A 15,797-nucleotide genomic window follows, 5' to 3' on the forward strand; every position below is an offset into this window, starting at 1 on the left:
CAATGTGGTGGTGGTGGATGTGTGTGTTGTGTTGTGTTGTGTGTGTGAGAGAGAGAGAGAGAGAGAGAGAGAGAGAGAGAGAGAGAGAGAGAGAGAGAGAGAGAGAGAGAGAGAGAGAGAGAGAGAGACCGAGACCGAGACCTTTACTGGTCTCCAAAGTGTCAGAGACATCTGTGTGTTTACTATTTCTTAGACTCCAAAGTGTCAAAAACCTCTAAACCCAGAAACCAGCGATCTCCAGACCTTTACGTTTTTAGGAAGACAGTTCTGGTGAGATTCAAGCCAGATCTTTCGTGGGCAGGGAGATACAATTTTCTAAGACAATTCGGTCATTCACTTTTTCTCAGCTCACCAGCGACCTAGTAGATCCGCCTGGAATTTTCCCCTGTGATTGAGAAGGAAAAGTCCCATCTTGGAGAGCGAGCGCCCCGGTGTCTCAAGGGTTAAAGGAGCGGTTCAAACCGGCCCGGGCTTTGGGGGATTCCGCGGACGGCGCGGGAGGCTAGAGGCGCCGCCGAGCGCGCACACAGACTCTCCAATAAACACAAAGGAGGGCCTGGGGAATAGAAACCCAAATCCACTTGTAATCGTACAAGAGATTCGGGCATAATTACTTGAGCAACCTAGATTAAGATTGATGAGCCTTTAAAGTGGCGCTTCAGATCGACCGTCTTCGCCTTTTGCAAAGAAAAGCCTGGTGGAGCCAAGGTGGATCCCAATTCCTCCGGGCTCTGCGGGCGGAAACTGCTCGGCTCAGGGGTCCCCCAACACCGGCGACTCGGAATGCCTGGGGGCCTGACCCCTAGCTAGCTAGGGCGGACTGCTTTTGGGGGGAGCTGTAAAATAAAATGTCTGGAGGGCTTGGCTTGAGTTAGACTGACCCCGGTGGCAACGGCTCAGGCGGGGTGAAGGTAGACCCCGATTCCTTGGGCTTCTACCGCGACCCCCGTTTAAGCGCCCCCGATGCCACTCTGCGCGCGCGGTGGAAACGGCTGGGTTACGCGTCGGTGCCGGAGCGAGGTCGGCGTCCCGGGGCTGCCCTGACTGGTCGCGCGAACTTCGCCCCGGGCCTCGCTGGCCGTGGCCTTGGCTGTGGCCTTGGCGGCGCGCGGAGATTCGGTTCCCAGAGTGGCCTGGAGTGGTCCAGGCCTAATGTGACCCGGGACGTGCCCGTTGGGTGGCTTTTCCTTTTGGTTGCTTTGGCGGTGCTGGGGGGGGAGGGAAGGGATGGAAGGGATTATACTTCGCCCTTGCTACATTAAAATGACTTTAGGTTCTTTGCAATCGCTACGTCAGTATTGGAAGTTCCAGAGAGCCTAGAAGACCTTCCCTTCGAGGAATCTTAAAGGGGCAGTTAAGCCTTCCCTTGAATGAATTAATATCCCCAGAAGTGGTTTATATTTTCAAGCATTCACACCTTACTCAGCATACTTTCCCAAATTTACGTAACCTTCCCCTCACTGACGCTTACTTTCAGAAGTTGGAAATTTTTTAATTTTTGCACTGAGGAAGATAAGATGCCTTTCTGTGCATCCAGTGGGTCAAGAGTCTGACCAGTTTCGTCCTCTGACTCTCATGAACGAGACAAGCTATGATGTGGGCTCCTTTTTGCAAAGGAGAGGTAGTACAGGTCCGTGCTTGTACGCATCTGTGAATTCCGTTCTCCAACTGCAAAATTGCAACCCGTTAGTGCTGTGGAATTTATATATTTAAAGTCTAAACCCCTGCTCGTCCTCCTGCTCCCCCTTGGGGAATGCTGTTGAGAAGTGCTATGGCTTCAAACCAGCATCGATCTGGGGGCACTCTGTTGACTGCGGAAGCTGGTGGTGCTCAGTGGAGAATTCTGCATTAGGGAGTCAGTCGGTCCCGCACTCTTAAGATGCTTAAAAAGCTGTGTCCAAACCGACCCTGTAGGATTTCTAGTCTGAGGTTGCAAACTCGTTTAGAAAGGGTTCGGACTTCTTGCAATTTTACAGAATTAATCTCGTTCCGTGCAAAATGTGGCAAAACCCGAGCAGAACGCATCGCACCTGGAAGGACTTTAACAAGCACAATTTGTGTGTCTGTGAGCTTTTAAAAAAATCAAAAGCGGTGGTACCCTTCTGGGAGAGAGCCTGAGGGGTCAGAGGGTTCAACCTGACTGGTGCCCTTGTCTTTCAGGCCCAGTGGTTCTCAGCACTCCTGCCCAGCTCATTGCTCCTGTGGTGGTGGCCAAGGGGACGCTCTCCATCACCACGACAGAAATCTACTTCGAGGTAGATGAGGATGATCCAACCTTCAAGAAGATCGACACCAAAGTGAGTTTAAGCGATTTGGTGTACCATGATGGCTTTGTGGCCCGAAGTGGCTTTGAGTTTTGCTTAGTTTTAAATGATTCAGGGTTGGAGGGGGAGAGAGGGATTCCCATTCCCATTTTTCGCATAGAAAATAAAATGAATGAAAATAATAATGCTCTATTTCAGAGCACCCCAAATATATTAAGGATTGTTAATTTTATATCTTCCGGACATCCACATTTTAATGGTATCCCCGAGATTGCCTTTGTGTGCATTTATTTGGATTTGGTGTTAAGCCAATTGCTCCCCAGTCCCTGGGGTAAAAACATCTCAGACTCCTTTGGAAGACTAGGACGAGTCTTAGGAAATCTTTAACTAGGATCACTTATAATTTCCAAATGTGTAGATTGAAACATGGGTACTTTGGCATTATGGGGGCATTTATATATAAATTGATTGCCAGTAGTATAACCAACCATCTTTCATCTACTGGAATAAGAAAGGTTTTGCATGATAATTTAAAGAAACATTCTGAGAAGCTTTGATTCAGAATGTGTGTACATAGTGTATTCCATTGATCAGTGATTAAGGTCTTCTGTAGCTGTAAGGTCAGAATATAATTTTGGATTACATGCAAAGTGTATTTGTCTATTATATCTTATTGTGTAGATTTTAAAAACTGATTACTCAGTCTTCTGAAGTCATGTTTACTGTTTTACCTTTTATGTTTCTGTATAACTTTATTCTTGAAGTTAATTAAGATAAAGAACAGGTGTCATTCTAGTATTCAAAATTATTTTAAAGTGACTTTTCTTTAACATTCTCTTCAGAAGCAGTTGCTGTAGTTAACAAAGAATGCTTTTAAATACCCAGAATTTTATTCTGTTTATATGTAGAAATAAAGCATTATAAAATAATCTTTGTCAGATAACAGATAAAATTCTAAATCTGACCCATACCTGAGTGAACTTCTTTAAGGCCCACATGTGATCAACCCTTTCAACACTTGTTGACTACTAAAATGTTCCAAATGCTAGACAGAATTTCTTTCACTTCTAGCTCCAAAAAATTGAATTTCTACTATAATTTTAAGTTATTTTGATAAGTTAAGTGTGTCTTTAATTAACTTGCCCTACTAAGGTAGAATTTTGAATTTCTGATTAAGATAGTTAATAGATACCTTACTACATAAAAATATGACATGATGAAAAATAGGTCAGGGATTATCTTCATTTATTTTATTAGCACTATTTTTATTTTCAGATTTTTTTATGTTTCCTTATGACTTCATACAATTTGTCAGTTTGGTTTCTAACTCTGCATTCTTTACTGTCATGGTATATTTTCCTTATTTTATCAACAAAATGCTATAGACATATCAACCCAGAAGGGCAAGTTTTTCAAGAATGCTTTTGTGTCTGATGTGGAAAGAAATTTGTCTTTTATATTCGAAACTGAGAACAGATAATTATCTTCTGTAGTGATACAAAAATGACGTTTCTTCATCAATTAAAGATTTGTTTAAATGATTTCATTAGCTTATTTTCAAAATATTTAAGATATTTAATTTGATTTCCAAAACAAAGTATTACATAATTTGCTAGAAAAACAATTTAAAGTGAGACACAACCATCTTTTATTTTACTCATTTATTAGCTTCTAATTAAATAAAAACCAGCAACAGAACTTAAAATCTAAATCACAAAAGTAATTATCCAGTGTATTTCAAGTGCATTTTTCAAATATATAATTCAGCTATTCAAGCGTTATTATATAAGCTGAATTCAAATTTCTTTGAATATATTTAAATAACATTTCAAGTATCTCTATGGAATGTTAGAAATAGAACAAGCAATATATTTGAAACAAAATGTAAACTTTTTAAAAGCTCAGACAATGTCAAAGACAGATAAAAGTACCAGGAGGAAATCTACCTTTCAATGTATCGATAGTGGAAAATGTCTGGAAGGATCCAAAATGGCAATTCAGTTTAATTCTGTTCACCAAATCACAAAACACCAACATCCACACTTGCAAAGACAATGTGAGATCACAATATTTGTTACAAATCAAAATATACATTACACTTTCCCCTTTGATGGCATTTTCAAGTGGTGTTTACTCACAGACAGATGCGCCTAAATCACAAGGATTGCTCTAATCCTTGGATAGTTAGGCAGAATGTTCACTGTGGTCTTGCATTAAAGCCGATTATTGTGGAGGTGTCACTGTGTATTTTTCAAGGGAGATATGAAATCCGTTGTCAAGAAATCTTCTAACACTTGTAGGTTAGGGTTTTACTCTCTCCATTGCCCCTGGGTTTTTTTCCTCCCCTTGGAGGGGCCAAAGAGATGACGCCTAAACATTGTATTATTCTTCCTTTTTAAGGAAGAGATTGTTTGCACTGTCAAATGGAATAGTAGAGGTTGGTCGATAGGGAAGCTTCCAACTAATTGCGGACTTTGAGAAACAGAATCACTTCTTGATTCTGGGCTCTTGATTAAATTACCCTCTCTAAAGTTTTTCCAAACTTTTGGGGTTAGTTAGGATCTCCCTTGCCAGGCGCCACGTTTGTTTGGCAGCGTTCTCCAGCGCCGAGTGAGGTTTGCCTTGAAACAGATCTAAGTTCGGTAGGAAGTAGTGGGGACACCGCCGGCACTGCAGGCAGGAGATGAGCTGCAGCAAAATCCCGTTCAGCCGATCGCCTAGGCAAGACTCATCCCAGTCCGACTCCCGGGGATGCTTCTCACACTCGTAGGAAACCAAAGTCTTCATGTGGTAATTGTTCAGAGGCTGACCCGGCAGTTCCAGGTGGCGATCCCTTAGGGTTTTGAGGATGGAGAGGCATTTCTTTCGGCAGCCCCCCATCTGCAGTCTGTTCTCTGCTTCGGCGAACTGCAGCACCCAGGCGTCGCTCTCGGCCGAGCTCTGTTTACCGGCCAGAGAGTGGCACTCCTTAGATAAGAGATTGAAGCCTTCCGCTTTGACCTCCGCCACCCGGTTGGGGCCGGGCCAGGGAATGTGGGGAAGGGGCCAGTGGGCTGCACTCCTGGGCCAGATCCCGGTGCATTTGAAAGCCGGGGTGATCTGCACCACGTACCTATCTCGGATTCGCAGTTTCACTTCGCTGGTGTCGGCCACCATTTTTACCACATCCCGGTAGCTACATTTGTCCACCGCCTGAGCCACCAGAGTCTGAAACCTCGAGCGGATTTTGCGCGCCGAGAGGTAGCCAGAGGCGGTGATGAATTCCACCCAGAGGGACATGCTCCTCTTGCGCCCGTCGCTCAGTTTCAGCACCGCGCAGCCAGGCAGGGAGCCGTCGTCCACAAAGTTGAAGACCCCCATTTGGTTAAGGTAAAGCACCACTTCAAATTCAGTGGGAGAAATGACTTCGAGGCCCTCATAGCGATTGTCCATCTCGTTGAGGGAGCTGATGAACCGCGGTTCCTGCACTTCCACTTCTTTCAGGACGTCAGAAACAACTTTGCAGACTTCCCGGATAGTTTTGGCAATGGCAGCTTTCCTGGCTTGGCATTTCTCGTTGTAGTACTTGTTCAGATGATAGACCAACTTGGCCTGCGCCGCGATCATGTTGGGGCAGAGATCCGGATTGTACACCGGAGTCTCGCAGTAAGCTGTGGGATCCAATGCGGCTGCTAGAGCTGGAGCCAACTTCGGTGGAGAAACGGGCCTCGGTGCACAAGAAATGGGTCAGAAGCGTCTTTTCCAAAACGCTGCAGCGGTGGCTTCCAAGCTGCAGCCTTCCCCCTTCCTTCTTTGAGCCCCGCCGGTCTCTTAAAGTGAAAGATTGTTCTCCCCTCTCTTGGTCTCTCTTCTTTCAAAGAATCCTCAAGTAACAGAGACCCACCCGGAGAGATCACCTTCCCAGTAATAAAAACAAAAGTTGCGCTGAGACCCAGCAAATCTCTTCCAGTAGTCAAAATAAGCAACCCTTTTTCCGTATTTATTTATGTTTCCCCGTAATCATTGTGTGTGCAGGACTGTTCATCAGATGGAGGAAAAGTGTGCAGCCTGTACCAGGGCGGGTATGCGTGTGTATATGTCAGAAGAAGCTGCTGTTGGTTTGTCTAAGAGCCCAGATGCACTCGTGTGGAAATTATAAAGGCAGGGCCAGGCAGGCTGGCGGCCAATCGCCACTGGGCTCGTCACGACAGCCTCCAACCCAGCTAATTAATCCCACCTCATGGACACAGGCATACAAACCAAAGGTAGGAGGCTGCTGCCGGCTTAAAACCACCCAGGCCACCTAAACAGTTTTGGAAATCAAGAGGAATCTCTCAGCTTTGGTACCACTTGAAGCATATTGACATTTTAAAAAGACTTGCCAAAGTGATTCTCTTCTTGGGCTGAAAACCTTATTAGTCTTTTTACCACCGAAATGCAATACAGGTGTATTAATGCGCATCCATCAGTGAGTGAACTAGATGAGGCTTTCTAAAACAAAAGTCACTATCTTGCATTTGTGGTAGGATAATTAATGCTTGTTAGTCCTGTAGGTCTTTTTAAATGCAGGTTGAAAGTTTGTCATGCATATGCAAGGTGGCTTCCATAGAAAAACAAATTATACTTTACCTGATTGCCTTTGTTGGGATTTTTTTTAAAGCATTAAGCAGTGTTCTGCTTCTGCTTTTACTTCATTGGCATGGTAGAAATGAGTCTGAGAAAGACTGCTTAGTGTGTTTGATGCTGTGTGAATCCCAGTTGAAATGGGGATGCTGAAACCCCACATAGCACCTCTTCTTACTTCTCAGAAGCCTCTCCCAATATTAAAAGTGGTGTGCTGTTTTCCAAGTACTGGCAGAAATATTTGAGAAATAAATGACCTCCATGAGCAAGAGATATTTTAATGGGAGTTTTCAGTGAACTGCTTGATAGTACCTGAGATTCAGGAAGGATACTTGAGATGAGATCTATTGGCAGAGAGCAATCTGGAAATGTTCATGTTTGGACTTAAGGTTTTGTTTACAGATGTATGACAGTTATCAGTGGTGACCTCACAGTTGACCTCTGATCTTCTGATTCATTTGATTAAAGGAAAACACACGTTAAATAAAAATTAATTCGCAGCCCAGCTGGTTTTTAAATTGTTAATTTTATTTTGGTAAAAAAAAAATTGAGAGCAATAAACATTAGTAAATAGTGAAGCCTTCCAAGTAGATTGAAAGGTGTTATTTTGTTTATATAAACAACCCTCTTTTTTTGGAGGGGGGCAGAATGTTCAGCAGAGAAATGAGATATAATTTAGTGGTTTTGATGCCTAAGTAGAATTGTAATTCCCTATCTTTAATTTAGATGCTCTTTTTCGAACTAAGGAATTTCCACACCTTTCTGGTAAGTGGGTTGTAGCCACTTGGTTTCAGAGTTATATTTAAACTTGTTTTTGGTTTTGGAGTAGAGGTACAGTATCAACAAGCTACCTATTATTTACTCTCTTATTGCCCACGACTGATAGATTCCAGTTTAGCTTCAAAGAGAGCATTGGATTTAGGGCTCTTGGCATCCACCCCCCCCCCTTTTCCCTCAGGAGCAGGTATTCAAACCACCCACACACAGCCCTCCCCACCTTGCAGGCGTTGAGGGTGAATGCACCGCTACCTTCTTGCTAGCCAATACCCATGCCAATACCGGAGGAGGAAAGGAGCCTAAAGAGATTTGGCTGCAAGGGCGATGTAGGTGGTCCCCAGGGAAATGCCACTTCTGGACCTCACCGTAGGCTAGTCCCCGGGGCCTTCCTTCACCCTGCTGCCCCTGCTCTGCACTTCTCCCTCTGCACTCTCCTCTCACCTTCTCCTGCCTCCGTGGTCTTTTCCCTGCCTGCCTGCCTGCCTCCCATCATCAAATCTTAGTCCAAGTCGCCCATTTCTCCAGATTTGTTCCATACATTGGCCTTGATGCACATCCCCTCTCGATGCTAGAAGCCACTCCGGCCCACGTGAGGTCCACGGAGCCGCCGCTTCCCCACCGGCTTCGAGCTGGTGCGACCGTTGCGCTCTTCGCCCTGGAGTTGCTATCAAGGTTGCCCGCCGCCGCCGCCGCCGCCGCCGCCGCCGCCTCTTCGGTGGACGTCTCGGGTCGCCGGCACTGAGCCCCTCGGTCGGAGACTGGAGGCAGGGCCGGGAGGCTGGAGGCCCTGGGGCCGCTGGCGGGGCGCCTGGCTCGTCGGAGCGGGAGGGGTCGGCGAGAAGGACGCGAGGGAACTCCGGGGCCGCCTCGCCAGAGCCAGGCGCGCAGGTGGCACTTCTTCGGGGCTGACTGTGCGGCTTAATTGGGTTAAATCGAAGCTAAACACCGAAGCACTTGGTGCAAACTAATTGGTGGAACTTGGGCCTTTCACTTTAAAGAAGAAAAAATGGATGGTGAAAAAAGGGACTTTGAAAAATTCGTTAGCCCTGGAGTGTGGCAGGGTCTCTAGGAAGCCAAGGCTGTATTTTATTTTTCTGTTTTTTTTTGTTTTGTTTTGTTTTGTTTTGTTTTTCGGGGCTGCCTCCCTCGACACCCTTCACCCTGGGAGCTGACAGTGATTTACATAACAGAGGATTCACCGGCCCGCCATTCTCACCGTGGGTGAACCGGGCGCCCTAGAATAATACTCCCTCGCAAGTTCTGCTTGTTGCAGCAACACAGCGATTTTCTATTACACTGAGCACGTGAAATGAATTGCCTTCTGGAGCTGCATCCTTTCAGTGATGTTGGACATCTCATTGTTGAAGGGAAAATTAAACTATTCCGGAGAGTGTGATTTTCGTCTTTTAATTGAAATAACCTAGAGAGAGAGATTTAGATTGTCTAGCACTTTTTTGAGGGGGAGGGGGACCTTAATTGAGCCGATTTCAGCCTTGGCTTTGGAGATAAACTCATAAGAAGGAAGAAAAACTATACGTTAGTCAAATCTTTCGAAAGTATCATTCGACCTCTTGAACTAGCTGTTTCAAATGGTTGCATAAATACAGGGAGAGTGGAAAATCAATTTACCGACGTTAGAAGTTTATGAAACAACTCAGTGACTCCAGTTTTATATTATTTTTTTACTGTAAACATAATCATATAGTATTTCCTACTAGAAGCTATGTGGGTTCCATGCTTTATAAGGACTTAATTGTTTTCAGTGGTGTCCTGTACAGGCATCCTTGACATGAGCTAATAATAGAAAGATAATTGAAGAAAACCGACCTAATTGAAGGGAAAGGCACAAGAATCTCTTGATTTAATAATTCTTTGAGATGCTTGCCATTTGAATGGTATTTGAGACTTTCAACTCTAAAGGGTTTCTGTTCCTTTATTTTTCATTTTGCTTTCTTAGTGTATTAGGCAGCTGCCTATACAATGACCATTTAAAAAAATAAAAAATTCACAAACACAGGTTTATCACAATTTCAATACTGTTAATGAAGTGAAGTAACTAAATATTGTTATCCTCAATATGTTGGCACATTCCAACTACGTGGCAAAGAAATCTTTCCTGAACTGTGATTTCTTAGATAACTTATGCTTCCTCTCTAACCCATGTGGGTAACACAAAAAGTAATAGGTAGTCACCTTATTAGGTTTAAAGAAAATACTACATTAAAATATAGGATTGCAGGTTTATGAGTTTCAAAAACAAGTTCTAATTTAAATTTGAATTGCATGTTCATAAACTTCAGCAATTCTGACCTTTTATCTAGAAAAAATGCATCTGGCAATACTCTTTACACATGTTTAATGTGCACATAGATATTTTGTGTGGGTTTTTGTTTAAATATGGCTGGCTACTATTTTACTCACAAGTATTCATGAATTTCAAGTTTTATTTTTTAATATGTGCTTATTACACTAGGAAGATAAAAAGAATATGAAGTTGAGATTATTAAATTATTTATCCCTACTGCTGGAGTGGCTTTGAAGGTTCACTGTATGCATCTGATTTCTCTCCCCTCCTCCTCTTTTTTGAAAAATTCATCTAGCCTATTTCATCTGTTTCATTCTGCCAGACCCAATATATTTCTTTTTTTACACTAGAGAAATTAAAGACAGATATTTGTGCTGGGTTTTCTTTTTGTGTCACATTAAATAAAGTAAAATAGAGAGAATTTTTCTGGTAATCTAATTTGATAGCATCTGTACCTTTCTTCCTGTGACTCCTTGTATAAGAACACTTGAACCAACATAGTTGGAAAACTTTGCAACAATCGCTTAACAGTATTTTATATTCAATATCAGGTTCCTACAAAGTAGAAAGTTGAACTCACTATATAATTTAAACCCTGTTTACGTCTTAAATCAAAACATCCTGGTAATTGTGATTATTTTTTAAAAAGTATATATTCTCTTCATTCTTAAAATTATAATAAAATTTTTTATTACTATGGAGTTACTGAATAAATATATGAACATAAGATTGGTATAATTGCGTGTGGAAAAGAAAGTAGCTTTAAGATTAAATATAAAGTTGGAAGCATACCTTAGCAGAATTTTTTTCACTGTTTGATTTGTAGATTTAGAGTAATTCTGTATAATTAATTATCTTATGATAGCCAAATAAAATTAAGCCCAGCATATTTTTAGGTAATTATCTCAGTTGCTCATTTCAGTTAACTGTGTACACATATATCTAAGATATTGTAAGTACAAAGAAATTGAGATAGGGCTTTCCCACCAAAAGATTGTCTTATTGCTCAAAATAAGTCGTGATAGATAACTCCTCTCAAACACTTCAGAACACTGGGATGTTCTTTTCATTTGTTGAGTATTAGTGAAAGAAGTGATGATTCTGATATCCCAGTTTCTCAAACACCCTCAAGAAAGTTAGCATTATCTTTATACTCTGTATATAAGAATGAGTTTCTTTATACTCAGTATATTAAATTCACTTTGTCAATGTCTAGCTTATATTTTTATTTAGATATCATTGAGGTAGGAATATTCAGTTCAAATGTATCTTTTATATATATCATGTATACATGATTTTGTATGCGAATGCCAAAAACTCTGTTATCTATAACTAAACTGGATTTATGGGCATATACATATATGAATATATCCTTATTTTTCTTAGTAACCTGCACTTTTATTGCAATTAGATAAAACAGTGAAATCAGTTACTGTTAGTGTTTGTTAATCTATATAACGGTAGTAGGTCATCAGGCCTACATAGCTCTCATTACTGTTTCATGCTGTATGTGATTAAGCTACTGAAAATATTCAAAGTGACCTTGAGACTAGAAGATGGTATATACATAATCAACTTCCAGTGATTGTATGTCTAAAATAACCTTTCCTATTTCTAATTTATGGTTTTGGACCTCATTTTTGTAATAAACAAAGCAGTTCCTTTAGGGTTTATATTTTTAATGATCAGTAACTGTAGTCACAATTTTAATAAAAGACCGTTAGCAATATATTGTGCACAATAAAAATACTTCATAGAAAAATGAATGCCATTAATTAATAGGAACTTTCTTTACAGATTTATAGAGATAAATTATAAACATTATCTGAGAACAGATCATTTAAATAACATTTTCTTTTCACTTTTACATATATTCACTATTCTGATACTATGCATTCTACTATATCAATATTTACTATTTATTAAAAGTAAATTATTCCTTACTAAGTCAAGCATACTAATACATTTTTGTCATAGGAGTGTTCATTCATCTATCTATATACCTAGATCAAATCAAAAGCTTAGAGAGAAAAATTTATATTGTGTTGTGTTGCAGATAAATAACAATGTATTGAGTATACTAAGTATAGTATTATTTTGAGGTGAAATATATTCTTCATTAGTTGAAGTCAAGTTTATTGCTATGTAATCTGCATACAGTACTTTTTTATATAAATTGTCATTCTCCAAATTCTGACAAATATATAGCCAAATCATATCTGGCACAGATATAGAGCATTTCAGCCTCCACAAAGTTTCCTTAATTCCCCATCTCTCTCTCTCTCTCTCTCTCTCTCTCTCTCTCTCTCTCTCTCTCTCTCTCTCTCTCTCTCTCTCTCTCTCTCTTCTCTTGGTTTGTTTTATGATTTGTAATGAATGGATGAATGTCTTAGTTTAATATAAAAATCTGTACATTCTACACTTATTTCTGAAAGCTAGACTTTCTTATATTACCGTTTTTCTATTTTAAGAACAGCTTTAATCCAAACACTGAGTAACAGGCAGAATACAAAATGGTAATTTAGATATACAAGTGAAAGGTTTATCAGTTTTGCTTTATATAAAAGTTGTTTAATATCAAGGTATATGATAGTAGTGCTTGGTTAAAGATAAATTTTTAAGTTTATTGCTTATTTCAAGTTAGCAAGAATATATTACATCAGTGAATATAGCTTATACTTTATAGTTAAATAAATATTGCAAGAAACAACTGTTCTTAATATATTAGCAATATTTGAAGTATATAATGTTTCTTGCTTTCTATCATTAGAAAAATACATCTCATTATTTAAATTTTGATTGACTTTAGGTTTTTATAAATTCTTTTTAAGTAGTGGGGGATCTGAGTTTATTAGAGCTATGGTAATTAAAATATACACAGTTTGTAGCATATGCTCATAGCCCTAATTTTATATAAGTATACAATGCCATTTAAATTTAGGTGACTATAAATACGAGAATACTTAAATTGGAAGAATGAGAGCATTTTCATTGATAATGTTGATCTTTCAGGTATTTTACCCTTTTAACTCTTGGAATAATAGAACTGATCTTCTATATCTTCCCCCAAGATAAAAAATATTTAAACATTTTATTTTTTAATTTTAATGTGTTAATTACAATTGAAATTGTAATGTTATATATGTTTTCAGTGCTATTAGGAAAGAAGTTATTGCTTTCTAAATAATCTGAAACCATTTTGAAAAAGTATACCTATGATTTGCAAAATAGATTTTGCATGAAGCTATATGTCACATACACAAATGAACACAGTCAGATACGCTTAACACTTATACACAAACAAGCACACACAGTTTTAGATAGTTAAAGATTGGATTGTCTTCAGTGTATTTTTACCTTAATCTGTTAAGAGTAAACGACTATTCAATATAGGATTCTTGTTGCCACCAAAAAGTAGTATCACTCTGTAAGATTGTTACACAATGACCCTTACAGATTTCAGAACCCAGCCTTGAACAAAACCCAGTTTTGAAAATAATAACTAGAAATTCCAACAGTATTTATCCTGGAATATATCCTCCAATGGCAGTCTTCAATGCCATAAGCTCTTAACTGTACTTTTTAAGAAGTTTAAATATTACTAGCTTATATAAGTAAAAATATGTTGCATAAACATTGTCATGCATAATGTGCATGCATACATATAAAAAAACACTTTCCTCATTCAAAATCAGTTTCAAATCTTTACAACAGACCAAGGTTAAATTTTTTGCAGCCTGAACCTGTATTTGATAAGCAAATTGCATTCGTCACTGGGGGATGTAAGAGAGACTGGGGGGTGGGGAGTCCTGTGTTTTTGTTGTGCCCCCCCCCCCTTACTAGCAAATTCAGTTCTTCATTTGTTTTGCTCTCCACGCTGCATTAGCACAGTTTTCCCTTGTGTGCATCTGCCAGTGTACAATTTAGCCACGGGCATCTGTAGACCTTGTGGTGATCAGTATTGCAGGCAAAAGCCATATGTGTTTAAATAAAAAAAAAATCTCTTTATTTCATTTGCTGTTTTAACTGGATGGATAACTTTTGTGCCTCAAGACAGAAGAAGAAAAAATACAGAAATAATTAATTGCCTCTATTCTTGAGGCAGTTTCATTTCCCCCTCCAATATGGAATGCTTGTCAGCTTTCCTGATAAATGACTGCATGTATTTGCATAGATTTTACATTAACACAAAAATTAGTTTTATTTGTGGAAAACTAGTTTACATAATAATATAAAGCCGAGTGTTATTGATTATGTTTCCAAGCATTGATGATTTTTAAAGGGATTTAAAGCATTCTTATTTTTTTTTTCAAAGAACTGGTCAGCTTATTTCTTAATTTAAATTTCCGTTTGTTTTATGTAGCTTACTACTAACAAGAAAACATTTATTTAATTTTTAATCTTAAACAGTTCTTTTTAAAATATAATAAACACATTGTTTTAAACTGATAGTAGCATTTTTTTGGTTTTAAAAATATTCTACTTATATTATCTGCTTTTAAATGTATATTTTATCAGTTACATATCCCTCAAATTACTGGAATAGTGCACCTATGTAAATGACTTAAGTTTCATAGCGAGATTATTAAAAGGATGGATCTTATATTGGGTGGTTACAATCTAGTTTATATCTAATGCCTTAAATATTGTTTACTACAAGATTTAAAATATATCTGAGAGCTGTTCTATCTTCAATTTGTTTTCTTGAAGATCCTAGATCAATTGATCACTTCCCTACCATGGGAAAGGGGTGGGGTTGGAAAAGCACTCTACTGAAGCTATTAGGGTGCTGAAAACAATTCTCCCTCCCTAAGTGGCAGGCAGTGGATAAACCATTCATACCATAATCTGGCATCTTGTTGTCTAGAGGCAACCTGCTAATTATGTGCTATCAGTGTATTATCCATGTTACAGAAAATTCAAATATGTTCACTGCTGTTAGTTACATCACAAAGCTTTTCATAAAGTAGACCTGATCCTCAAGAAACCTACTGTACTTATTGGCAACCTAAACCAAGTGTGTCTCTACCACTTCTTGGTTCTGGGACACCCTGGGTGCCAGCTGTCACAGCTCAGCTAATGATGACAAATGCCCCTCTCTATGCAGATTGCAGAGCTTGCAGGCTGCTGTGAAAGGCAACCAGATTACCTTTCTTCAGATAGTAACTTAACCTTTTAAACTCATGTCAGAATGAAATTATCGACTGTGATAATTTTTCAATATCTGTATCTGGAAGAAACAAAAATCAGAACAATATAGAAAACTGACTTGCTTTTTATATTTTTTCATTTTTGTGTGATTTATATTACTTTATCCTTAAGTGCTGTAAATGTTGTTCATTGAGAAACTCCAAGTAAGATAGATTTCACAACCAAACTAGAGTATATAGTTAAACTCACATTTGGTCCAGAGAGAATGCATTAGGCAAATGCTTGCCTTGCCACAGTAGTGCTAGGTTTGATCCCTGACTCTGCATATGGTCCCCCAAACCATGCCATGAATGTTTGCTGAGCACAGAGCCAGGATTAGCCTTGAACACAACTGGGTGTGGTGCTAAAACAAAAGCAAGTTAACTCCATAACCATGTGTTGTAACAATTGAGGAAATCATCCAGATTATTTAGGCCAGAAAACAGATCAGATTTTGAGGTTCCCTTCTTTTCACCTGATTGGTAAAGCCTCTATTTTCCTGTTGTGTATATAGTTCCAACCTATTTCAAATAAATGCTTGTTACTTCCTTCAAAATCTATGTACTATTCCAACAATTAAGAATAATGATTGGGGCTGGAGAGATAGCATGGAGGTAAGATGTTTTCCTTGCATGCAGAAGGACGGTGCTTTGAATCCC

The 15,797-nt window shown here is 39.4% G+C and overlaps 2 protein-coding genes across 3 annotated transcripts in view; one reads left to right on the plus strand and one right to left on the minus strand.

The window, feature by feature from the left end:
• Positions 1 to 15,797, plus strand: part of NBEA (neurobeachin) — a 697,365-nt gene that overhangs the window by 431,765 nt on the left and 249,803 nt on the right. For both annotated transcript variants that reach the window (XM_049778738.1, XM_049778739.1), the window contains one exon: positions 2,161 to 2,297. In XM_049778738.1, coding sequence (XP_049634695.1) covers positions 2,161 to 2,297 — 137 coding nt within the window. The remainder of the gene's footprint in view (positions 1 to 2,160; positions 2,298 to 15,797) is intronic.
• MAB21L1 (mab-21 like 1) lies at positions 3,911 to 6,340 on the minus strand. The gene has a single exon (XM_049778813.1). It carries the CDS (start codon positions 5,868 to 5,870, stop codon positions 4,791 to 4,793), a length of 1,080 nt encoding a protein of 359 aa, XP_049634770.1. The 5' UTR covers positions 5,871 to 6,340; the 3' UTR covers positions 3,911 to 4,790.

This window comes from Suncus etruscus, chromosome 8 (assembly GCF_024139225.1).
Source record: "Suncus etruscus isolate mSunEtr1 chromosome 8, mSunEtr1.pri.cur, whole genome shotgun sequence".
Lineage (NCBI taxonomy): Eukaryota > Metazoa > Chordata > Mammalia > Eulipotyphla > Soricidae > Suncus > Suncus etruscus.

Bases quoted from the DNA above. Each gene is read 5' to 3' on its own strand.
- MAB21L1 (XM_049778813.1), bottom strand. From the start codon at position 5,870: ATGATCGCGGCGCAGGCCAAGTTGGTCTATCATCTGAACAAGTACTAC.